This window comes from Struthio camelus, chromosome 12 (assembly GCF_040807025.1).
Source record: "Struthio camelus isolate bStrCam1 chromosome 12, bStrCam1.hap1, whole genome shotgun sequence".
Taxonomy (NCBI): Eukaryota; Metazoa; Chordata; class Aves; order Struthioniformes; family Struthionidae; genus Struthio; species Struthio camelus.
This window is the reverse complement of record NC_090953.1, coordinates 15,599,488-15,624,559: the sequence shown is the minus strand read 5'-3', so window position 1 is coordinate 15,624,559 and position 25,072 is coordinate 15,599,488. Positions and strand designations below refer to the sequence as shown.

Sequence of the window (25,072 nt, the reverse complement as noted above, 5' to 3'; positions counted from 1 at the left end):
CTTCTTTTCCTTATTCTTGCTTTCATCTCTCGCTAAACATCCCTAAGCATTCTATGGAATTTTATCACATTTGCAGGATGTTTATCCAACAACTTGAATGGTTCCATCATGTCTCAGAGCTCTGAGAAAGCTTTCACTTTCAAGGCAAACGGGGAGAGGCCATTGAACTCTCTCCCTTGAGCCACTAGCAGACTTTAAACATTGCAGCAGTTCAATCACTCTGTAAGCGTGCAGTTTACAGACTGCATTTGCTTGACTTCCCTTGAAGGAAGCACTGAAAGGAATATTCCCACCCATTTTATTTACCAGCCCACATCTGCAGTTTGCTAGGGTGCTTTTTGCAGCTGCCTACTAAACATTTGTCACATTTGTGAAAGAGCTTGCTTGTTAAGAAAAACCTACCTTTTATAGAGAGAAGTTCCATTCCAGTAGAAAATTATTTTAAAGAACACAAATTAAAATGATCCTCCTTTTTATAAATAGAAAAAAAATAGTTGGCCTGGTGAAGATTAGATTACTCTTTTCTGCTGTTTCCTCACTGTGAATGTGTGTGTGTTTCACTCTTCCTGCATGCTCCTCCCATGTTTCACATGGACCAAAGCCAGCCAATTGATGGACCGGTTAAGACCGATGACAAATTCTTCCTCCCTCTATATACATGCTGAGATGGAAGTGGAGAGGAGAAATATTACAGTTGTTTCCTCACCCTCTATCTGCTGTATTCAGCTGTCTCTAGGCTAAATACATTTCTGAGTGTCATGTTTGCCAGCAATAACACACACTCGTGGTGACTATTTCACTAAGGACATACTCTGTAAGTTCTTAAACTTTGATTTTCATACATTCAAAGCATCCGAAGTGGAATACGGAAGGTTTAATTTTTACTCACAGGTCCAAGCATGCAGAACCCGTCTTTTACTGTATCAGCTACAGCTAAACATAAGTAGGGTTAGTTTTCTAAAATAAAGCACAAATAGATATTGAATGCAAGGAAACACAAGCTGAACTTTCATGCGCTTCATGAATTTCTACACTTTCTTCCACTTTGTTATTTTGCAACAATTAAATATTCTCTTGCAATGTCACGATATTTTACAGTAATACGCGAAATATTGTGGAATTGCTATTGAAAGCTCTGGTGTTTACGACTACTTGTTCAAGTTAATACTGTTGTTTATTTTTTTAATTGAGGCTCATAGTATATTGTTGTAACATGTAAAACTTGGCCTTTTAACAATACGATGCAAACTGAAAAGCTTATTACAGCTGTTGCTCTGACGTCTTAAAACCCTTAGAGGAGTACATCTGCGTTGGGGGGAAGGGGCAGACCACAGATCTGAATTCTGCATCTACTAAGCGGCTGCCTGCAATTCCAGGGAACTGGATCTGATGGCCAATAATGTCAGAAATTTATGTTCCAATAGGATATTCAACAGAATCTAGCACATGATTTCATGGACGTCTACAGTCATACTGCAGAATGTCTACGGTCTTGATTTTTTTGCCACAAAAGTGTTTACTAATATTGTTTTAGGATGCTGCTCCTATGCAAGAATATAAAGTTGTTAACATACAACTTTTCGGCATTGTGTTTTAGACTAGTATGTTTGCGTTTCTCTTCTGAATTTTTTCTTATTCTGAACAAGTTTCCCACAGCAGTCATGCTCTCAAATCTACATTCCCACCTGATGCAAAAGATTGAGTTCCACTGAAGTTAATGGAGCTAGTCTGATTTATCCTGGCTGAGAATCGGATCCTGAGCTTGCATTTGGGTCAAATAAAAAGTATCTACTTGGAAAAAAATGCATAATCATTGCTCAATTAAGGTTCGGTAAATAGTACTTAGAGTCCACGCTAAGCCTTGGCATGACTGAAAGTTACACAGCTGCAGCTCTGACTTCTCAATCTGTGATAAACTGCTTCCTCTTCTTTCCCTTCCACCCACCTTCTCGGGTACCAGGGCCCTTGATGATCCTGAGAGTCTCCTACTCTCAGATAGCGTCTCTACAGCACCCTCAAAAACAAGCACGTTTGTCCAAGGGTGTGCCAAGTATTACTGCATCTGGCACCTAAAAGTCACCCATTCTGATATTATGACTTAAGTGATCATAGAGTTTTCTTAAAACAGGGGTAATATAATCTTCAAATACGAATAAAAAAGTGAAAAGAGGATATTTACAAAAATAGTAAGAAAGTTATATTCCATGTAAGTACTTGTTTCTCAAAGAGTTCCCTTAAAAATCTTACTTTTGCACAAAATACGTACACATATTTTTTTAAAAGCTCAGTCATGGACACTGTATGCCTTTTAGACAATGGCTCCATTTGAGTGAGTAATCACAGGAAAAATACACAAAGGACCATCACCAGCCAGATGACACCTACAGCTGGGAAGTAAACTATTAATGAAAATGTATACAATGAAGAAATCTCACTTCCTTAATTAGAGTCCCTGGAATCCTTGGACTCCTACAGCTAGAGCAGTCACTGTGAGGTCACTGTCAAGTGTTTCTCATGTACACAACTAGGAATGGTGTTAGGGCTGCATGGTGGAAAGCACACAGAGAATATCAGAACAGAGGCAGAAGGTCGCCCTGTCAATTGAGAACAGGGTATGTGCAAAAGCTTCTTTATATGGAAAACGTGCTTATGATATTTAACAAGAGTAACAGAAAGCACCGAACTGGAGCTGTGAAAGCACTGCGCTATGTCAAGATGATGCTCAAATAAAAGGCATGAGAGGAGAAGTTGCAAGATAGCAAGGCAAGTATGTTTCAGAAACTAATAGTTTCAGTATTTTCAAGTAATTATCCTACTGCTCAGTCTTGTCTTCCCTAGCAATTTCTCTTCTGTCTTATCGCGCCTTATTTAATGCCTGATGCTACATTTAAAGTCCTATAATTTCATTGGAATCAAAAGATCCCAACATTACAGATCCAAATGCAGAATCACGGACTTAACGGGCATTGAAAAAGGAAACAAAAGGAATCATTTGCTTTGCATTTCTATCTAAACCATAGCAAAACTGTCCATACTTTCAGGCCACTACATTTCAAGAGAATAGAGTGATTAGGAGCAGTGCTGTTATTAAGCGTGTATCAGCCGAACCTGACATACCGCAATGATCTGCTTCCAAAGGATATATATATTTATTTTTGTGGTCCAAATTCTCAGCGGATGTAAAGAAAGTATGTTTTTTTCATTTCTGTGAAAATACATGCCTTTTCTAGTGAGGATTTGTCTTTTTTTTTTTTAAACTACTTGTCTTTTTATACTTGAATTTATATGGCACGTAATTCGCAAACTGAAGCCTGCCAGCATCATTCAATTAATTTATCAAGAGCAAGGAGATTTCAGCCTGATGATTTATGTACTTGGCATTAAAACTACACATTGTTCTTCTCAGGAAGTTCTTTCTCTACAGGATGCTTGTAATACAACAAATATGGTCATGAAACACATGCATTTTAATATAGTATATTGGATATGGAAAACAAGGAAGGAGGCACATTTGAATACTAATTATAAAAACATGTGGAAGAATCTCCCAACTCTCACAGCAAAATGAAAACAGCCTAGTGATGTTAAATTTCTTAATTATAGAAAAAAATAAAATCTCTGTGGAGAAAACAATTTTTAATTTAAATTCATATTAGAGGTATACAGTGCAAGAGGAAATTCTTTGCCTCCCCTACATTTCTATCTATGTATATATTTTAAATATTTTTTTTTCTTTGGGGTCCTGACATTTTATCTTTCCTTCTTCTAAAATTTTTCCTTGCAAAGGGAAATTAGACTTTGCAAATTAATCAAATATAGCGAGCCAAATTTTCATCTGATTAACATTCGTGATTACCTCCTTAAACTAGCATATGAAGCAACACACCAGCCACCTCAAAAGCTAGAGATAAGCTGGTCTTGGCCTTCCCCTTGCAGTTAATAATTGCCTTAAAATAGAAGCTAGTGTGAGAAAGTTTTTGTTTATTATAGGAAAAAATTTACAGCCTTCAAATCAAATTCCTCAAAGAGACAGCTATATCATTATTGTGATCACAATAAAACAAAACTGAAACTAATGATCAAGAATTCAGTCAGGAAAGTCAAGAAAGTCGGTAAAATCAGCTGGCTGATTTCTACCTTTTAGAAATATAGATTCTGCATCCCCAGATGTATACGATAATTTTCAAGAGACCCCACGAGTGATAAAAGACAGAAATAATGAACTCGGTAACAAAATACTTTATCAAGAGATGCACTGGCAAAGCCATAGAATACACAGAAAATCAATCAGCTGATTTCTGACCCTGAGAAACTGCAAGTAATACGGAGGATAGGAAATACAAATTATATCAGCTGGGTTCTTGCCTCCAAAAAAAAAAAAAAAGGCACAACTGTGGCTAGGGACAACAAGGAACGTGTTCTGTGTTTTACAAGGATCACCTTGACAAACAGGTCTGATGCCCCTGGCTTACCCTATTTCAACAGGAAACAAACAAATTGTCATTCTTCAGCATGTTATGTATTATTAACCACCACGTATAAACATATTAATTTTAATGAAAGATCTATTCACTAAGATTTTGGAGATTAACAACAAAAAACAAGCCACAGGAATAAAAAAACCCTACGGTTTTAACATACAAATAAAGATACAACTAACCTGTCACATATTCATATTCAACCTGTCTTGTATGTTATATTCACTGGAATCAATACGTTATTAGGCTTACAATTACAGGAAAATGGTATTTCAATTATAAAATTGAAATAAATAAGTAAAGAAAACTACGTGCCAAAGATCTTGGAGTTTTGAATCACTCAGTATCTGGAGTATGACAAAACTCTATCGTTTTTAAGTTGGTCTTAAGCTTTGGAGAAATAGATTACTAAGTCCAGTTAAAAGTGAAAGTTTTTAGGTACAAATTTTGTATATCACTTCATATCTCTCTTCCCTGGTTCCAATTTCATAAAAATTGAAGAGTTATCAATTACCTGTCTCATGAAGGCAGTGCTGGAATTAATATACATACAGTGTTTCGGGATCTTCTCATGAAGAACACTACAAATACGGAGAGAGATATTTTTACTATTTTACATAAATAGAAGCTGGTTATGTACAAAGCAGCCACTGCACCACTGTACTTACTAGGCACAGGATTGCATACTTCTGATCATAGCCCTTAAGTTTGGGAACTTTTCTGACTCCACTATGACCTCTGTCTCCTCAATGCTGTAATTATCTGGACCACTGCAGTCACATGCCCCATAAAGTCTCTGCAGCTGGGTTCTCTCTGCCACCATTTCTGCCAACATTAAATGATCAATAGGCAGGATAGATCAGAAAAGGCTACCTTAAACAATGATAAGAAATATAAAACTCTGAAACAAAAATGTATTTGCTTCTGAGAATCTATTTAAGTTAATCATGATTTTAAAAAGTTTTTTTTTCTTGTTAGTGGCTTTGCTTATCTGTATGATTTGTGTAAAATTGCTTGCTGCCACTCAAAAATGTATCTGTGCTCATTTATAGCTACAGTTAAGGAGCAATGAGATATCAAGCTTTAATTCCTGTTATAGTTGGGTAAAATTGTCTGAGAAGGACTAGAAAGGTTTCTAAAGAAGCTTAGCTCACTAGAGGCCCAATCAAACACTGTACTCAGTCACTGAATGCTAAAGGGGCAGGTCTATTCCCTGCAAAAGGCCATCTTCCAGTTTCTTGTATACGTGTTGCTTACATTCCAAGCACACAGACTTAGCAGTCTTCTTGAGTACTTTTATTTTACATCTAGAGACACCTAGTGGCTAGAGTCTAACTTGCTTCTGAAGGACACCAATGACTTTTCCTCCCTGAACGAACTCCAGTATTTTCAGATCTTATTTACTTTTACAAGTCACAGGACAGTATATGTAGTCTACTTTACAAATAAAAATTAGTTATGAGAAAGAATGCTATTTCATACTATATATGAAAAATGTGAGCTGACCAGAGTCACTTTTCCTTTTTTCTTCAGATGTACATTTAAACATAACTAGTACTTTCCCCCACACGTTAAAAAATGACCATGGAAAATATACCTTACTTTTACAAGATTTCATTCATCTGCGTTACAATACGTTCCAGCTGTCTGTATATATTTTACCACATATTCAAGAGTAACGTGGATAAAATTATTACAGGAATAGAAACAAACAACCAAAGTTATAGAAATTCTATTTCTTTCCCTAAGAAATGGTTACGTCAACCCAGGAAGCATGGAAGTATCTATATTTTTTCCTACTTAGCAAAAAGATGTTATAGTAACATTACATAAAACTTCAAAGGATTATTTTATGTTGCTTCTTAATGGAAAAACCATTCTACTTATGAGGAAATAAAATACATGCTAAAAATTTCCTTTCATGTTGTTCTTCTCCTTGCTAAATATATTAATTTAACAATAAAAATAAGTGAGATTACATTGCTTTTCACATGTTGATAAACTTACAAGAAGCTCGCCTGTGTGAATCAGGCACATCAAGTCACCGTGAATGAAAAGTCCTCCCAGTCTATTTAATTTTGTTTTTGATTCAGCCTGAAGTTTTCAAGAGAACTAGCACAAGTGACCTCCTCTCAGTATTAGTGCTGCATAGGAGTCTTTTTTGGAATATGTCTTTTAAATTGTTCCATCCCTCAGGACGCGTTTCCTAAGAAACTTCTCATATGGGTCAAAATCCATCAGCTGGAGAGCAGCAGAACGTTGGCTACCGTCTGGGGGATGTCTCAAATCCTTCTGAACTCCATTATAACCAAGAAGGCACTAACATTGTATCTGACATAAAATCAGCACAAAAACAAAGTAAAACCATCCAGTATAATGAACTCGCTCACTGTGAATTCACTCTTTCTCTAGACATTTCACTCCTCTCTGAGAGGATGCAAGAAGTTGGGTATCTCATGAAATTAGTCTTTTCTTCCAATTAGGTATCTTCAGAAATCAGATGAAATCTTTACTGAGGAAAAAAAAAAATGTTGAAATCTAAGTGCTTTCTAAATTTGGCTGTTTCAGAGTCACTTTAGCTGGCCAAGCATGTTTATTAGCCTTAGAGGAAATGCTGAGTAAAAATGAGCAAAGTATTCTATCTGATTAACTGCTGCAGCAGCTCTCCTTCACCGGCCTTCACATCTCATTTCTGTTCTCCTCTATTCTCTTCCCTGTCTCAGTGTTTGTTTCTTTTTTGTAGCTGGTGGGGTTTTTTTTTGGGGGGGGGGGAGGGGGGAAGGGGGGTAGCGGTTCTCATTTCCTTATAGCAATGGAACACTCCATTCAAGCAAATCTGTTAAGTATGAAAAGCAGAAGGACTAAGAAATAAGTAGTAAAGCTTAAGCAGCTTGCAGTTAGGATACTGTGCATTTCTTCTCGTGGATGGTCATATTTTCCTCTACTAATTTTTACAGGCACTTTTCACTTCATGGATAGTCCTACTAAGGTAGGAGGCTCAATTCAGATACTCTTCCAGAACGTTCAATTTTATTCACCTTATACATCAGGTTTATCAGCTTGGTCTCTATATCTCCTTCTAAACATAATTTGCAAAGGGATGACATTTTCCATTGTTTTGTGTATATTTGTATGCATGCAATCATACCTCTGAATTTGTCTATTTCAGTGGAGTGCTTGGATCTAGCTAGCTTTCTTAGTGTCAGCTGAATTCATTCATATGCAAAAAGGTAACCGAATAAAGCCCCCAGGAAGAAAATGGGTAAAGCTCAGTAATTCTATCTTTCATCTCCACTCTTACATGAAAAAGATGTTTCTAAAGCAAAGAGATAAGACTAACTAGTCTGATCTGTGATTTAACAGAATATTTTCTCACCTAGTGAGCCCTGGTAATCTTAAGAGTATGCAATTAGTTACATATGCTGCAAATTTTATGTTCCTTCTTTTAATGCTTTAAAATATTTTCCATGTTTGGGATGTGCAATGATTGCATTTAATCTGCATGGGCTCTGCACCTGTTTTTTATTTATTGTTTTAATTAATCCTCTCTTCAGCTCACTTAAAAATACTTGTATTTAGAAGAGCAGTGGAATCCATGGAAATCAAGAAGTAGGTGACTTGTTTATTTCCAGTATTTAACACACCCACGAGTCGTAGTTAGATTTTTAATATTCCTTTTATGTGTAGTATTTCTAAAAATAGCTATAATAGTTCAGTATTTTCAATCCTTTTTAAAAATTATTTTATAGGCAAAAGCCACAAAATGCATTTCTAACAGAAATCCCAGTATTTCCTGTCCTGCTTACGGAGTAAGTAATATCCTTCTCCTGACACCTCATGTCCCACAAAAGTAAAAAGTGAGGAACTCCTAGAAGAAAATAAAGCCATCATAACTGTCTGTATCATATGGTTTTACAGGAGCAAGACTACTGAGAAAGATGTTGTCACAATGCTTACTGTGTGGAATTTTAAGATGGGGAAAAATTGTCAAAAAATTCCCTAATATCTTACCTTTAAAAAGATAACATGGTATTTCACATTTTTTCCCCTCAAAACAAAAAACCCACCACCACCACCACTTTGTGTATACAATTTTGCAAGTGTGAACTGAGTAATAATGACATGATAAAAAGCCTTTAAAAATGCTTATGAGAAGGACAAGGCAAGAAGGGTATTTCCACAAGCCTGAAATGTAGTTAAACTGCAATTCAATAACTCCACTTTCCATAGTCTAAGCAAAATCAGGTGAACAGTTAATAGGATTGAAGGCAAAAAAATATTTCCTTCATGTTCTCCCGTTGCTCCCTCCAGTGTCTTAGAGGCAGAATTACATTTACTTTTGACCAATTACAGTAAACAAGCAGAGACACATTTGTGTTTTACAATTAATATTGTGTCCCTATTGTTGAACTTGGAGGCTACAGCATTATTGTTATTCTTATAAAAAACACAATAAACTACAGTTTGTAAATCCAGCAAGAAAGAGATGGAAAAAAGATGGAATGCTGTATTTGCAAGCACGTCCTTGCTTTCCTTCCAGAACATAACTGAGTAGGGACTTTCCTCACCCATACATACTGCAGCAATTTGTGAAATTACATTTATTCTCATAAAAGCAGTGATTTGATCAACATCATCCTTAAGTATCCAGAATTGAACATACCCACACTTTATCTTTGCAAAACAGTAGCCCCATTGACATGAAATGTGACATTTTCCATCAATATTTCATCACATTATACATAAGACAATAAATTCTCAGTCCTTGACAACTCTTTCTAATGTAATCTAATGTTTCATATTTCAGCATGTGACATCTGTCAACAATGTTGTTAACCACTAATTGCTCTTATTCATCCTAAGAACATCCCTTGATTGCTAGTTGAGATCAGATAAATATTTTTACTTTATTCAAGTTACTTTTGTGCCTGTTCAGGTAGAGGGGAGGTCCTTAAAGGGAGCTGAAGAGAAGGTGGAGAAAGTAATTATTTGATTACAATAATTATGATGGCAACCGAAATTATTATATGGTCTGAAAGGTTAATACATTAGTCAACTGAGATTATTTCTCATTAAAACATAGGAATATACAGGAACAAAACTCTGGATCATAAAAAGTAGGCCCAATTTTTTACATTTGTAAAAGTTCTTTCAAAGTGCTTTTCATTAATAGATCTTGGGGCTTTTCACAATGGAATTAAATCTCATTTTTATCAAATTACAGATGAAGAAAGTGAGTCACTGACAGGGGAAGTCAGCTGCACAATGTCTCTGAGTAGACCAGTGTTCAAGCCTGCAATGGAACTCAGGGTGTCCAAGTCTAGCGCTCACATCATTGAGCCAAAATAAATCTTCAATACAAGAATCTCAACAATACCTTAAAAACCGCATCTACCCTGCCTGTTACAACTACTTAGATAAAATGAGATGAAATGTTTTGCATGCCAGACAGAAAATTATAAACAGAACTGGAATTATAACACAACCTTGCACTCAATAACAGCATGTGAAAATAAAGCCCAAAGAATAGAACTAGGAGCTGATGGCTGTAGCTTTGAGGTAAAAAGTTCATTTTCTGGGAAGAGGAAAAAAAACACAACAAAACCACCACAATTTAAATCCTTCAGAAGAGAGCCTTCCCCTGCCTACATCATTCACTGTCTACACTCTTCTCATTTATGTACTGTCGCATCTGTAAACTGCCCTTGTCTCCCTTGCAGGGGTCCGGTAGTCCAAGGTAGGGGATCTCCTCTTCCCTAGTGGAGAGGTGATCCATGTTGAGCTCAAGGGTGTGATCAGTTTTGATTAATGTTTCTTTTTTTTTCTGCACATTCTCCCTTTCTCTACCAGGTGTCAGGTATAACATTCTCACTTCTGATACATTTACTAGGATGCAGTATGCATTTCTATTCAATAATATTCTGTAAACATCACAAATTATTCATAAACAGTATTTTGATGCAAAGTGAGTTTTAAAACTTGTTTTCAGATGGAAATCAAGCTGATATCTTGGAAGATTAGAAATTGATCTTGGAAGCTGGCAAATCTGTTCTTTTTCTTCATGATGCAGGCCATTGCCAAAAACCAGTGCCACACAATGGAAAAAATATATACACCAGAAAAATACATCCAGATACTAAATCTTTGTAATCTTACCTTCCTGTACGGGTGCTGTCTTTGTTCCAACATTTTCAGTTATATATATATATATATGTATCTGTACTCATACAAGAAATAATTTTTTATATAACATCACTGCACATCATAAGAATATGTAAGGATAAGTAAAGGGTTTGATCTTTGACCTTGTCTAATTACTTTTTGTACTACTGCAATGGCCCATAAGGGACTTGACTGCTGCTTAGCAGCAGCATCCAATGATTCTTTCTGCTCAAGAAAACAGCCAGAGGGCTAAAGCAGAAAAGAGTGTGAAAGGGGCACAAAGGGGGTATTTCACAGATAAAGAGAGAATGACTGGAGTTTGGTACACCTGATTATCAGATCAACACTTTGAGAAACATTATGTAAAAATTATTGCAATGATTCCAAGAACTGATTCAGTCACAGAGCTAACAGGTCCAGTGTTTTTGGTATTACTCTTAAAATTCTAGATTCTGTTCCTGAAGCATATACCAAAATCTCACCCCCTAATTTCTTAAAACAGGTGAGTATCTAAGTTTCATAAAGTTGAAGATATGGTTGAAAACATAGCATTTAAAATTGGAAAATGCAGACAGTGAAGAGATCCTAAACCTCAAGATGTGTTATTTCAAAAATCTTGTGGTATCTTAAAATGAACTGCATGATTTTATAAATCTAAGTCATTATTTTTAAAAGAATAGGGGTTTGTGCATACAATTTTCAGTGAATTCCCTGGAAATCTCTAGTCTCTCTGCTCAAAATTGCCTACACTGCAATTTGAAACCTGTCTCCAGCATTTCTGTCAAAATTGCATCAGTTTAGCTTAAGAAATAATGGTAAAATCAATTTAGCTATAATAATGCACATTTGTATGTGAACATTTTATATGAGTATACCCCTGGTTTATATCAACTTGGTACAAGCTACATTGTCATTAATTAGGGTTAAAATTACATACAAAATTGCCCCAATTTTGGGAAATTGGTCCAACATCACTCCAGCTAAACTAGTGCAGAAGGCAGGCTGTGTTAAGCCAGTACTGTGCAAATGCCATTTTAGTGAGTTGCCTATTTTAGCTCTGTACTGGTTCATTTTCTCTCTCCAAAATGAATGGACTAAAATAAAAACAGAACATAAATCTTATGGTGGGCCTAGGAGGTGGGGTTTTTTTTTTTAATGTAGGATAAGAACTGCCAAAAAAAAATTTTGTAACATTTGAGATGCTACCACATCCATATGATACTAAAACGTCTATCATTTAGAATGGTTGAGGAACTATGTATTTTTAAACACAATGCTTCATATTATAGAGACTGAGAATGTAACAAACTTGGTTTTTTAGAATAGTTTTTAAATATCTGGAAACATAAATAGTGTATGCGATACACATATGTAGCATAACCAATACTTATTACTGTGTAAAGATAAATATATTTAAATTATAGGGTTTTTTAAAATATATACAAAAAACATTTTTCAAATATTTATTTCACCACCTCCCTTTTGTGTCAAATTGTGCAAAAACATATGTGACAGTTTTTCTTACAGAAACCTCCATCTACCAGTGATTAAGGAGAGGCTGTCAAACTCATTTATTTAGGTTCACAGGCAGAATTCACAGTTCCCAAGAAGAGCCAAAAAGCACAAACATTATTTGGCTTATCCATTAGGTTACTTGGTCTCATACAATTATTTCTTGATATGCATCTTTTGCTTATAAAAACTATAGGTTTTATAACCATCAGCTTCAGAGGGTGTGTTGATATTTTCTGAGAATTTTTTTTTTTAAAGTTGACTTGTATCATCTCATTTTGCTTTCAATATGGCAACCAAAATTGCCAGAAAAAATACCTCCAAAACGGTTCCTCCTGAGAAACTAATTATTAGGTTCTTCACTTGTAGTGAAACATCTAGTCAAATATCATCATTTCCATCACAGTTCTGTTTTCAGGATTTATCACTTGCCTACATAAAACCATTCATAAACAGAACAAGCATAATAAGTCTTGTCTGAAAAGGTTATTTTATTGCAATTAACAATCTGCTGAAAGCTGAACTACAGAACCAGTAAAACAAAAATAAAAGGTAGGGAGAAACATAACTCAAAATTTCAGTTCTTTATGAGCTTTTTTTCATTAGATGGTTTACTTCCAAAACATAGTCTGTGGATTCAGATTATAACTACATCAAGCACTTTCAGAATACTACCTTCTCTCTCAGAGTAGTTTCCTAAGGACTATATTCTTAGCATAAATGTGAAATAACTCAATAATGCAAAAACACTACATGCTTAAGCCACCATACTGGTTATTGTATCAAAATGGGAGAACTGTGGGCACAGAAGATATACGCAAACCCTTTCACATCCTCCAAGCTTGCTTTATGTTTCAGTACCTTGGGAAAAAAAAATGAGCAAGCAAATTTAGGAAGAAGTGTTTTGAGAGAGGAACTTTCTTACAAGAATAAGTTATGTACTTTTACTAGCAGCTCTATATATGACTCTGATAAAGTATTTCAGCAGTAAAAATGAACTCACATGTATACTACAAAGTCAGTACAGACCTGCTCCTCATAAGAGTCTGTTACAGATACCTCATCTTCTCAGGGACTGACCTTTGAACAAGGATGATAGAGAGCAATAAGTAGAGGAAAGTCAAGGGTGTTTTTTTTTTTTCATACTTCATCACTCATTGCACTTTATCTAAGTCCACATTATGAAACAAAAACACCTAAAATCAAGAAACTTACACATTGATGATTAAAGCCATCCACACCATGAAACGGCCAGTTTAATACCCTGAAGTACTGACACCTACAGCCGTTGCTGATTCTAAGACCCACAGAGGAGAGAGGAAAAAAAAAAAAAAAAAAAGAGCTAACTTAGAAGCACCTGACTGGAGACTCACAAAGGGGAACCAGCACCTGAGTTACCTCTCCACAGAAGTTAGCCCTCCCACTCCTCAAGCCTTCACCCTGCTCCGCCAAGCAGAAATACTCTCAGTACTGTATTTAAACGAGGGCGGAGACCTGCTGAACCTTCTGCGCCTCGCCACGGGCAGGTGAGCCGCGGGGGGTAAGATGGCGCCCTCACCTGCGAAGCCCGCCCTGGGCGCGGTCGCCGTGGAGGCGCGTGCGCGCCATGAGGGGAGGTGCGGCGCGGCACGGCACGGCAGGGCGTAGCGGGGGGCGCGGGGCCCGCAGGCTGCTCGCAGCGCGGTAGAACCGCGTAGTCTTTTCCCCCGGTCCCTCCTTCCCCCCGTTATTTGGCCCCGTGTCGGTGGGCTGGAAGGCTGCTACATAATCCCCTTCACCCCCGCCCCGGCTGCCCGGCCGGCGGGGCGCTGACAGGACGGCGGCCCGCGGCGGGGAGAGCGAGTTCCCGCCGGCCGCCGCCGGCTGGCGGTCAGGGCGGGCGCAAGGGCGGGCGCGAGGCTGGGCGCAGCCGCTCCGGAGCGGGATAAAACCTGTCGTCGCTCCTGCTGCCGCCGCTCGCGGTGCCCGGGGAGCCGCTGGAGGTAAGGGGTTCGCTACCTCCCCCCGAGTCCCTGGGCTTGGCTTGTGCCGCGGGGGGGGGAGGGGGGGACTGGGACAGGCTGGGCGCAGCGGCGGCCCCGCCGTCGCGCCGGGGCTCCCCGCTTCGCCGATGCCCCGCGGAGTGCGGGCCCGCCTGGCGCGGCGGGGAGGGGGCTCACGTCTCCGGGGAGCGCCTCGGGCGGGGGGCCGGGGCCGCCGCGGGGGGCCGGGAGAAGGGGCCTGCGGCCGCGAGAGCCGTAGCGCTGGCCGCGCTTTCGCTTGGGAGGCGGCTTTGCTGATTGGTGCGACGTCCGATGCTCCTTACTCGGGCCAGATTTCCTCCGAGTTTCTGGGAGTTTTTCCAGAGTAACCTTGGCTTTATAACTGATCTGGGTCCGTTGTACGTTTAGGGTCAACTATATAACTTAACTTTTAAACTTTGATAGCCGGTAACAGGTTTCTCACTTGAATCTTGGGATTAGGTGCGTGACCTTGGAATGAGACAGGTATGTTCCCTCGTGTTGAGGTACGCCTGGTCACCGGGCTTCCTTGAAAATAGGGCTGTGTGAGGACGCATCAGGGTGGAAAATATTAGCAGACGGAAACAGGGTAATGCTTTGATGTTATTTTAATGGTGTCACATTGAATAGGTGCAAAGCCACACAGTAGAAATAAGTCTCTTTTAGAGCAATTGAACGACTTTTCCTTTTTACCTGTAAAATGGTTCTGGTTAGGGATTACTGAGACTTGCTCAGTTACGAAATTAATCGGGAGGAATCATTTAAAGCCTTCTGGTGCCGCTGGATTCATGTTTCTGTCACGATTACACTTTTAGTCACTGCAAGGAACACAAGGCTTTCCTAAAATTTTGCTTAATTTTAAGATATCACTTTTGGGAACACTCATTGCAAAAACGGCTGTAATGAACTACTGCTCAAAATGTTTGTGTTAGTGGGTGGGATTGCATTGCAGAATAAGAGCAGTTTTTTCTCTCTTTTTTTTTTCCAATGCTAAAGCTAGAAGTTTACTGTAAACAGGATTATAGTCCATGCATTGCAATGCATTGAATCAGTTTTGGACTTTGATTCTGCTTTATAAGTCTTGTTGCCCTTAAGCAGATTTGACTGCATATGTATTTATTTATATATATATATATATATATATGTATAAAATCAGTCAAGGTTGTTTACATTAAGCTGCAGGCACTATTGCCAAGAGCAGTGCCTAGGTAAGTGAGACTATTCAAAGAACAAAATGAAAAAATGAGGAATTGTTCAGCTGACAAAGTCTAGGGATCTTCAGAGTGATGCAATTGATTACACCAGTAATTAATGATTATTGCATCACTACCTAAAGGACAAAGGCTGCTGAAATGTTTTAGTAGCTTTATTCCTAGCATCTGGTTCCAATGTTGTTTATTGTTTCAACATTTCTGAGTACAGTGTGGCTAAACCAAAAACATAATCTCTCTGATCAACAGATTTTTTTCAAGGTCACATAAGGAAGATGGCCTGAGTGACTTAAAGCTTTGTGTTCACTGTCTCTCAATTTGAGATTACTGTTTTAGCAGGTTTCTCAGGTTTGGCATGTGGAGACCTATACGCGAATGAATTCTGTAGGCTTAATTATAGCTAGTTTATTATAAAATCCCTAATGTTTCATATAGATCTATAAATGCTATTGTAGATCACATGTGACTTTTGCTTACATCTGTGGAAGTCTGGATGTAGATTTAAACTCTACAACTCTCTACCCCTTCCAAGTTACGTAGGCCATAAACCTGAAATCAGAGCTATCCTAGCAGACTTTTTTGCCCATGTAAGATTCTGTTGGGGTCATTGACTCTTTAAAGGACATAAAGGTCTCTATCCAAAACCAGTTTAGGTCTAGGGAGCTATCTCTGCTGACACCGCAAAGCAGCGCTTTTTTGTGTGGGAAAGTTACCTTTCAGTAATGGTATGCATAATATATATAAAATTAGTTTTAAAACCTAAGTCAGTAAGACATCTTTTTGTAGAAATCAAAGCTTATATTCTGTACAAAGTGGCCCCCTCTTGTCACATGCTTTCCTGTAGGAATTGATGAGTGAATTTTATAAGGCCTGCTTAAAGCTTAACTTCAGCAAGGCCTTTCACCACTTGAATGTTTCGAGTAGCTCCATCAAAGAACACTTAAGTGATACTCTTTGTATGCCTAAAGCTTTGAAAATGGGAAATAATTCACCTGCATATAAGACTCTGCAGTGTTTAAACAGTATTTCATTTCACGTTGGTGTCAACTATTCTTTTAGGTGTTAGAACATTCAAACGCTATGTTGCAGACAGTAAAAACAAAAAATGTGGTTGATTTAAAAAAATATATATATACTTTTTATGGCTCCAAGAACACTTGTATCTTTTCAAATAAATTTTGTGTATACACAGAATCCTTGATAAATGTGATTTAAAAACAAGTTTGTTTAGCTCATGTACATTGGCTATTGTCAGCCAAATATTTATACAGCTATTTTGGTTTTTGTTGTTGAAACCTTTAATGTAAGTGCAAGAAAATGAAGACTTATATCTTTGCACGCTTTTTGATTTTTCCAATTAGCAAAATAACATCTCATGACACTTTTCCAGCAGACTTAAAATAATTTATGGGGTTACACAGTAACTTCAAGGAGGTGAAGGTTATGCCATACCTTATGATAGTGTGTAAAGTACAAGTTTTTGATGTTTTTGCTGCCCCATTTTCCAGTTTAGGTGCAACATAAACTATTTTAATTAATATTGTGTCACCAAAAGGTTTTGAAATGGCCAATTGAATTCTGCCCAGATAGAGTCTTTTGATGAAAACATATCTTTATTGATTGTAGAAGAAGAAAATCATTCTTAAAATGAAATCCAGAGAAAAATCATATCCCTCAGAGAAAATTTCTGAGTGGCAGGCTGAGATTAACATCATAAAATTGAATTTGTGCTGCAAACCTTTGATGTAATCAGCAGCTGGGAGATGGTGTTGCCCTTACTGTGCTCCTTCTGATTGTGGTGAATTATTGTGTGGAATGAAATAAGTGTTTCTTGTGTCAGTTGTTCAAGAAATACAAACAAGGTATTACTAGGTGGTTCTTGCTAGTTAAAATGGGTTGTATTGATTCCTGGTCTCAGTCTCTTGCTTCCTTGGACTGCAAAAGCAGTATGTTCCCCTTCCCCCCTGCCCCCCAGGGGAGATCGGGGTGTCACTCAACAGTGAGTCCTCCGGCCCATTAAGGAGTAGCAGTAACGGATCCCAAGGGAAGTGCCATTAGATTTCAAGCTGGAAGTATAGTGGCAGGCAGGGTCTTCAGGATGAGGAGAGGAAACTGTTGAAACAGAAGAGAGGAAGAGGCAGAACGTTGAGAGTTCTGGTAGAATGTATCAAAACATGAGGAGCTGACATGTAGGGAAGAAATACTGATGACCAGAGTAACTTGCTAGTTGCCTGCCATCTGATTAGAAATCTGAACTAAAATATTTGAAATAGAAACATTTTTGCTATTCCATGTTTTAAAGGAGCCAGTTATTAGTTCTGTTTTATGATGTTAATTTAATTGTTTTTAATAAAACTTTAGAAATCTTTTGATAAATTTTAGTTTTACTTTTTACTGTTAATTACTTCAAATGCTTTTTCCTTACCTTTGTCTTTTTGTTGTGTTCAGTGTCTGTCACTTCCTTGTGGTAGTCATCTCCTTACTTACCCCACCCCCTATGTCTTTTTTCCTTTTCCTATGTTATGTTCCCTATCTTCTCACCTGTAGCCTCTGTAGCTCCACGCTATTTCCATTTCTCCAATGAGCCTCTTTCTCAATACTGTTTCTATTTTCTAATTTATTCCTTTGCTCACACCTACTTAAATGCACATGCACCCTGCTGTTTCATAACTTGCAAAATGTTGTTGACCTGTATTTTCAGATTCAAGGATAAAACAGGCTTCTGAATAGCAACTTATATAAGTAGTAAATCTGTGAGCAGCATCATGAGCATTGATATAGTATGTCTGCAGGCTTACAAAGACAGCACTGTGTCCCTTCTAAATCTTTAGGAAGTTTTAGCTATACATGCAATATAGCAATATATTTTATTATTTATGCCTCTTAGAGGGGCTTGTTCTATTTTATTATGGACAGCTGGTGAATGTAATTTCCTAGTTCTGGAAATAATACGTTGTTGATTCTGTTGATTACCAGAGATAACATATTATCCTTAAGGAAATTGTAACAGTTATAGTATAAAGCAAATTTTGGGGAAGCTATGAGAGTAATGTATATTGGATCAGTAGGCTGTGAGTCAAAACCACTTTTATGGAAAAAAGTTTTAGTTTACTAACAGTAAAAGTATTGGTAGCGCTTTTATTTTCTCACATGAGCAGTAAAAGAGAATGTCAAATAAAAGCAAAGAATAGACAGAAATATGAAAATAAGATTAGGATAAGGTTAGGAACATAGAAACTTTAAGAAATTTTCAAGAAAGCCTATCAGGTTCTTTTACTGCCTAATGCTTTACTACAAAGATGAAGCTAATGGAGAAGAAAACCCCTTGTACTATTTTACTTGGCCATTAAACAAATTTGTTAGACTGAGAAGCAGAATGGGGGCAAACAGAATTTTGCTAGATTGAGAGAAACCTATGCTGCTGTTATAAAGTTATGTGAATAATTATTTTTAATCAGTTTGGCCCATAAACCTCTTTCTCAAATATTTGAATTCTTACCGCCACACAGGCGGTTAGGTGCTTCTCATTTCTTAATACTTTCACACTGCCAACCACATTCCTATGGGTTTTTTTGTGGCCCCACTGATTAACATGCGTTTGATAGGGTTTTGAAACAATTGATCTTATTGATAGTAGAGAATTCATAGGAAGCATAAAATATAAATGTAAACCCAGAAAAGGTTTTCTGACAGATTGACTGTTGCCTGTGGAGTGGTATTTTGGCATACAAAGAATTTTTCCCCTTGCCCTCCACTTTGCCTAAATAAGTTACACACTTCTATTTGGGAACTTTTGTCCTGGGTTGATATGTAGCTACAGGAAGGAGGCTTCTGTCAAAATCAGTGGTATTTTATTTCATGACTGAGATTACATTTCTGGGAAGTTCAATTCCTAGTGTTAAGGACCCTGATGTACGTGAGAACTGGTGAATCTGAAGGCTGCATTTAAAGACTGAGGTATGTATTTTCTTTATGTACAAGTGATTCTTCTAACTTTAACTAATGGTTAACTTTTTTCAGGAGATTTCCTACGGTTTCCTTTATGCTTTTGAGCAACCTGTAAACATGAAGTCCAATGAGAAATGTAAGCCATAGACTTCGGTGGGGGCAAAATGACCCAGATTTTTCACTTCAAATCACTGAACATATGTACTCCTTAAACCTAAGCTCTAACCTGTGTTTTCAAACCACCTGCCTTTGGATTGTCATTCTGAGAAAAAGCAGGACAGATGTGAGATGTGTGTCTGTGGTTACACAGTAGTTAGTGGCAGAGACTGGAAGCTCTGAGATGAGCTCTACAGAGAAGCGAACTGCTTTTTTAGGTCAGGAGAGAAGGCAAAGCCAAGGTATGTTTACTATGTAGGAATTAGGCCTCTGTGAGGAAAGCATATGCTGAGATTATAGTGGAACTGTTTCTTCATGGTGTAATTTAGCCTTTCCCATTGTGCTTGTGTCCCTGACCAACCCCTGTCAAGAAAACCAGGAGTGATGAGTGTCTAAATGTCTACTTAGAAATGCATCCAAGATCACAAACCTCCTGGGTTCTGGCCCCTTGAAGCTTTTGGCCTTTTACATACCTTGCAGCTTCTGTGGAACAAAAAATAGTGTTTCAGTACTGCACAAGTGATCCAAAAGCTGCTAAAATAGTATGGCTGAAGTCTTTCAAATTGTGCAAATTAGGGTAGTTTTCCAAGTTAGCAGAAGTTTGTGCTGTAGTTTGAAAAGTTCATAGAACTAGGAACAGGATAGTTGAGGTGTGACAAGTTAGAGGTGGAAAGTACTGGTACAATTTTAACTGAGAACAGGGTTTTTTGGACAGCTGTGAGGGAGTACTTCTTGGGAGTGTGATCATGAGGGTCCATGGCAGGACAAGGGAAGAAGTTTATTAGATTGAAAGGGAGAAATAGGGAGCAGGAGTGAGGAACTTGATTTAAAGTTGGATTATGAGCTGATACTGTGAATCAGACATGCTTGAGTGGGCAGAGCTGGAGGAGTTTAATGTGCTGATAAGCTACATGTAGCCCAGATATGCCTTGGGCAATATTTGACTTTGTGGAACCAGATTTTACCTTTTTGAAGGAATAGTCTGATAAATATCTGTTGATAAAATATAAGAATTTTGCTCTAGGTGCCATCAGCACCACAAAATAGCTTTGACAAAACTAAATACTGCTAGACAAAATGTGAATATGTGCATGTGAGTATACAGTATTTCTAGGAAACTGCTTAAAGGAGAAACTTTTATGCAAAGTACTTTTTATCTTGTCCATCAAAATCTTGATCCAAAAGAAAAGTTAGCTGAGAAGCAATAGGAAAAAGTTATGAAGACTCTGTTGACACTGAAGTTCAATGCTTTGTTTTCTGTTTCTTTCTTACAGTTCAGCCATAATGTAATGGGACAAATACAAAATGTTCTTGCAAAATTTCAGTCTAAATGCACTCTCCTGTATAGCTGATGTCTTTATCTGTAATAGCTGTGTACTAATTCATGACACTCGTGGAAGTCCGAAACTGATGTCCACATATAGCAAATTTCAGAGGTTTCCTTGCAGTTCTTAATTTGTTTTGATGTACTTCTGGGTTCTCTCTTGTAGTTGTTACTAATCACTTGCTCAGCAGTAGGTCTTCTGCTAAAAATATTGATCTTGATTCTGTATTTCTTTTATGGGAAAATGTAATTCATGACTTTGTATTGAATGCAATGCAAACTTGAATTCTGCTGCCTTGTGGTATTTCACTTGTGAGCTTTCATTCTCCCAGCTCCACTGTTCTAGCACCTGTTACTGGCACCTACTTCATTTTAAGTCTCTAAATAACTGCCAGGGACTCTCTCTTCCCCCTTCTCCAGGACAAATAGGAGCATACCTCAGAGTGGTAAATGTTGTTTAGTGGCTGCAGAGTGGCTCCTCTGAAGCCTCTTTCCAGTGCTGCTATTGCCCTTTCACTGAAAATAGGTGGCATACAATATTTTGAAAAGAGCAATTAAGATGTATTTTTTGTGATTTAAGTGACCCCAGATAATGATGCACCTGAAGAGCTTAAACTGCTTGTTTCTTCTTGCTTAGTCATTATATCAGAGCACCTACTGTTGTTCAGACTTTTTTATTGGAGATGCATATAAACATTTTGACATAACTTAAAATCTGAGTCATCTCTCTTTACTGTCCCCATGCTGGAGCTGGTGATGGTCAAAATTACCCTCAGGAAAGCTTAAGACAGTTTCAGGTTTCAGAGGAGTCACTTGACAGACAAATCAAATTTACCCCCTTTCCCTATTCCTGACAACAGTTATAAGCAGGCAGCAATCTTGTGGTGTTTTTTGTAGAAAGCTGAAAGGGAAGGGAGATAAACAGAAGGGCGACTTACCATCTCCCAGAACATATGTACCGATCTTCTGGAAAAAGAAGGGTAGAAGAACCATCATAGGATACAGGCATAGAGTGCATACTTAAGTTAAAAAGTAGTTTGGGAGTTATGAGTCAGAGCTGACATGTATGGGAATTGTTCGCATTTGGACTAAGGTAGACACTGGCAGCTTAGTGTAAGAATTTTTCATGTAAAGTCAGTGGTGTTAAAGTAAAGATATTAGGTCATCTGTGTCTGTCTTTGGCAATCAGCCATTTCTCCTAAGCAGATCAGAAGGAGGCATAAATGTTGGGTCTATAACTAGGTCTTCTGAAAAGACTTAGCAGGAGACATTTAAGGGTTTTTTAAGGCAGTTGAATATTCAAGTACAAAATTGTTTGTGTTCAGATATGATGATTTTTCATTTTGAAGATGTCGAAGTACTCTAGAACTGCACTAGACTTTTACGAACATGGGAATTTGAACAGCAGCATGACAGACTCGTGAGGTGTTTGAGATAGCAGTTTTCTCAAAGCTTTTGACTGAAGCAAGAGAAATACAGAACCCAGCTAGCAAGCTGAGGTGGTTTAAAAACAGTCCAATTTTAAAAGAAAACTGAAATAGAGCTTTTTCCCCATGAGGAGAATTTCAGTGTGCTTTTTAAGTGCTATTGCTTGAACTGACACTGTTTGAAATAGTTTCCTGGAAAAGTAGTTCATAAGATGCTATATTGAATTAGTTAATGATCAGTAGTAATTTTGGACAATTCCATTGAATCAATCTTTCCCATTGGTGATCAAAAATGTGTTGCTAAACCTTTGGACAAGGAATTCATGAAACTACTATGAGCAGTAGAACAAGGCTGTTCGTTATTCCTGTTTCCCAGCTGCAGCTCTGCCCCCTTCCTTTCTATGGGATATCTCTAGGAGTTGTCACTAGGTGGCTGAGGATGCAGTGCTTTAGTGTCCTGGACCTCATTTCTTTTCCTGCTTCTCTTCATCCCTGACCTTACTACCCATCTTCGTGTTCCAGCCTGACTATCTCTTTTTCTCTTTGTCCTCCTAGGAACCACAATGTTTTTTTTAACTGAGCCCTCACCCCCACTGCTCCAGCAGTTTGCTGCTGAGAATGAGTAGTGCTGCTGGCTGGGAGGAGAAGGGGAAGGGCAGTATGCTCCCCCACCAACCAAAATAGCAAGAAGATGGAATTAAATGGTCCCAGCAGAGCTGAGATAGGTTATGTTGGACAGGACATAAGGTAGCTCTTGTGGGTATTTCAGTATTGTGATAGTTCTGATGCCTAGTAACTCTGGTAATGTTGGATAGTGTATAGATTTAAAATAGTGGCACTAGGGTAGAATTATAGTGGCCCATTACTGAGTCACTGTAAATTTCAGTCTGGAATGGTAGTGTATCTATAAATGTGTTAGATGCTAGCCTCAACTAGAAAATGTTTCAACACCTGTTCTCAACTTTTCTTTGTAGCAGTATCTTGTAACCAGCCTTTTCAGGTGTTGATTAGATCATGTCTTTTTATATTTCATGCTGAGTCATCCTGACTTGTTTGTTTTCAGGTGTTGACTATGAAGGTATCAATACAGGCTGTGGCAGTGTGGGGAAAAAGAGCTCCCTCTCATAGCATCACTGCCATTATGATTACAGATGACCAGCAGACAATTGTTACAGGAAGTCAAGAAGGACAAATATGTCTCTGGGATCTTTCATCAGAATTAAAGGTTTGTGCCCACTATACTAGCCTGCCAAGTAGGCAGATGGGAGTTTCATCTTTTATTATTAACAATAGGATTGTCTATTGTTGCACTTGTATGAAATATTACAGATACTATGTGGGATTTTTGTTACAGGAAACTCATGAAGTAAAATGATAAAAGTTAAAATGATGAGCATATATAAGCAACTAGTTATCTATGGACTTCAGAAAATGTTTCATATACAGTCATTGAACTGTGGATTATAATTTGAGTGTAGTGTGAGTGATGGCAGCAACGGTGATGATACACAGTTATCACGGTTCCTATCCTGAAAGCCATGTCTTTTTTTAAAAACGGGAGCTAAGCATGGCCTGTCATTTCAGAACAAATACCCATTTGGCAAACCAGAGCTCCCTACCAGTTTAACGATGGGAATGTTTATAGAAAGATGGAAGAAGTGGGATGAAATAGTGAAAAACAAATTGTTAGTGTAATTAATCTGTGTCTTCTGGCATATCACTGGTATTGCTTTGACTCCATTTCATTTTGGTTTTCCTAAAATTGGAACCAGAGTCAAAGCAATTTGAACTTTCTATTTTGTGTTTTTAGAGCGTTGATTCTGTTCTTGGATATGTCTGCCATTTGCACCTCAGTATAGCTTGGAACTTCATCTTGCACCTTTATTGGTCTATGTTTTCCCATAAAGATGCACTTTATATGCAGCTCGTAAGAATCAAAGGGATCACTTAAACACAGCATTAAACACATGCTTAAGAGCTTTGCACTCTGTCACTTTTGTTGTACACAGTAGGTGAGGGAGAAAGATATTCTGCACATTGTCCGTTTTATAACATTTGATGCCCCATATGTCCTTCAGAAGGAGCAGTGTCAAGACTACACTGGTTACAGAGACTGCACTTTTTTGCTGCCAGTGTGCAAACTGCATAATCCCTGTAGGCACATCTAGTACATTCCAGAAGTATGGCTGAGGACCATAAGAATATAAAGCAGACTGATTACTCATAATCATATCTACAAGTAGTATCCTTAGGTTTTAGATCTCAATAACTGATGCAGCAAATGCTATTTCTAAGTTGAGCAATTTTATTGTTCTCCTAGATTTCATCTAAGGAAATTCTGTTTGGCCATACTGCTTCTGTAACTTGTTTGGCAAAGGCAAGAGACTTTGAGAAACAGCCATATGTAGTAAGTGCTGCTGAAAATGGGTAGGTAACCTGAGTATTCAATTATTCATTTCTTGAATCACGAAATATATGGCAAGCATAGGTCAGATTCTACATTTGGCAGCAGGTTTTTAATCCACTTCCTCCAAGATGTGGAAAGGATGGCAGTTACTTAGGAAAATGTCTGTATTGCTTATATACAATAAGCTAACCCAGAGTTCATCTCTTGGACCACGGAAGGGTTTGGCAGATTCAAATATCCATGTAGTTGTTGTCAGAGAATGAATTGTTCGGAGGGTCAGTTAGGCCCCATTCAAACGGAGGTGCGTTCAGACAGGTTATAGGAGGGAATTAGCAGGTTTAGAAGCATTTTTATCATGCTTTTTTTTCGTTCCTGAACTCAATCTGGAGAACTGAATCAGTAAAGGAGGCTAACAAATCCTGATCCGGGTTATGCTTGCTCAGTGAT

At 37.9% G+C, this 25,072-nt stretch overlaps 2 protein-coding genes across 2 annotated transcripts in view; one reads left to right on the top strand and one right to left on the bottom strand.

The window, feature by feature from the left end:
- LOC104148292 (protein unc-13 homolog A) overlaps positions 1-583 on the bottom strand; it is a 71,777-nt gene extending 71,194 nt beyond the window's left edge. Inside the window, exon 1 of the mRNA XM_009681408.2 lies at positions 403-583. Coding sequence (XP_009679703.1) covers positions 403-424 — 22 coding nt within the window. The 5' untranslated portion in view covers positions 425-583. The remainder of the gene's footprint in view (positions 1-402) is intronic.
- Positions 584-14,047: 13,464 nt separating this feature from the next.
- WDR72 (WD repeat domain 72) overlaps positions 14,048-25,072 on the top strand; it is a 126,308-nt gene continuing 115,283 nt past the window's right edge. The window contains exons 1-3 of the mRNA XM_068958834.1: positions 14,048-14,134; positions 23,282-23,443; positions 24,539-24,645. Of these exons, the coding sequence (XP_068814935.1) occupies positions 23,291-23,443; positions 24,539-24,645 (260 nt within the window). The 5' untranslated portion in view covers positions 14,048-14,134; positions 23,282-23,290. The remainder of the gene's footprint in view (positions 14,135-23,281; positions 23,444-24,538; positions 24,646-25,072) is intronic.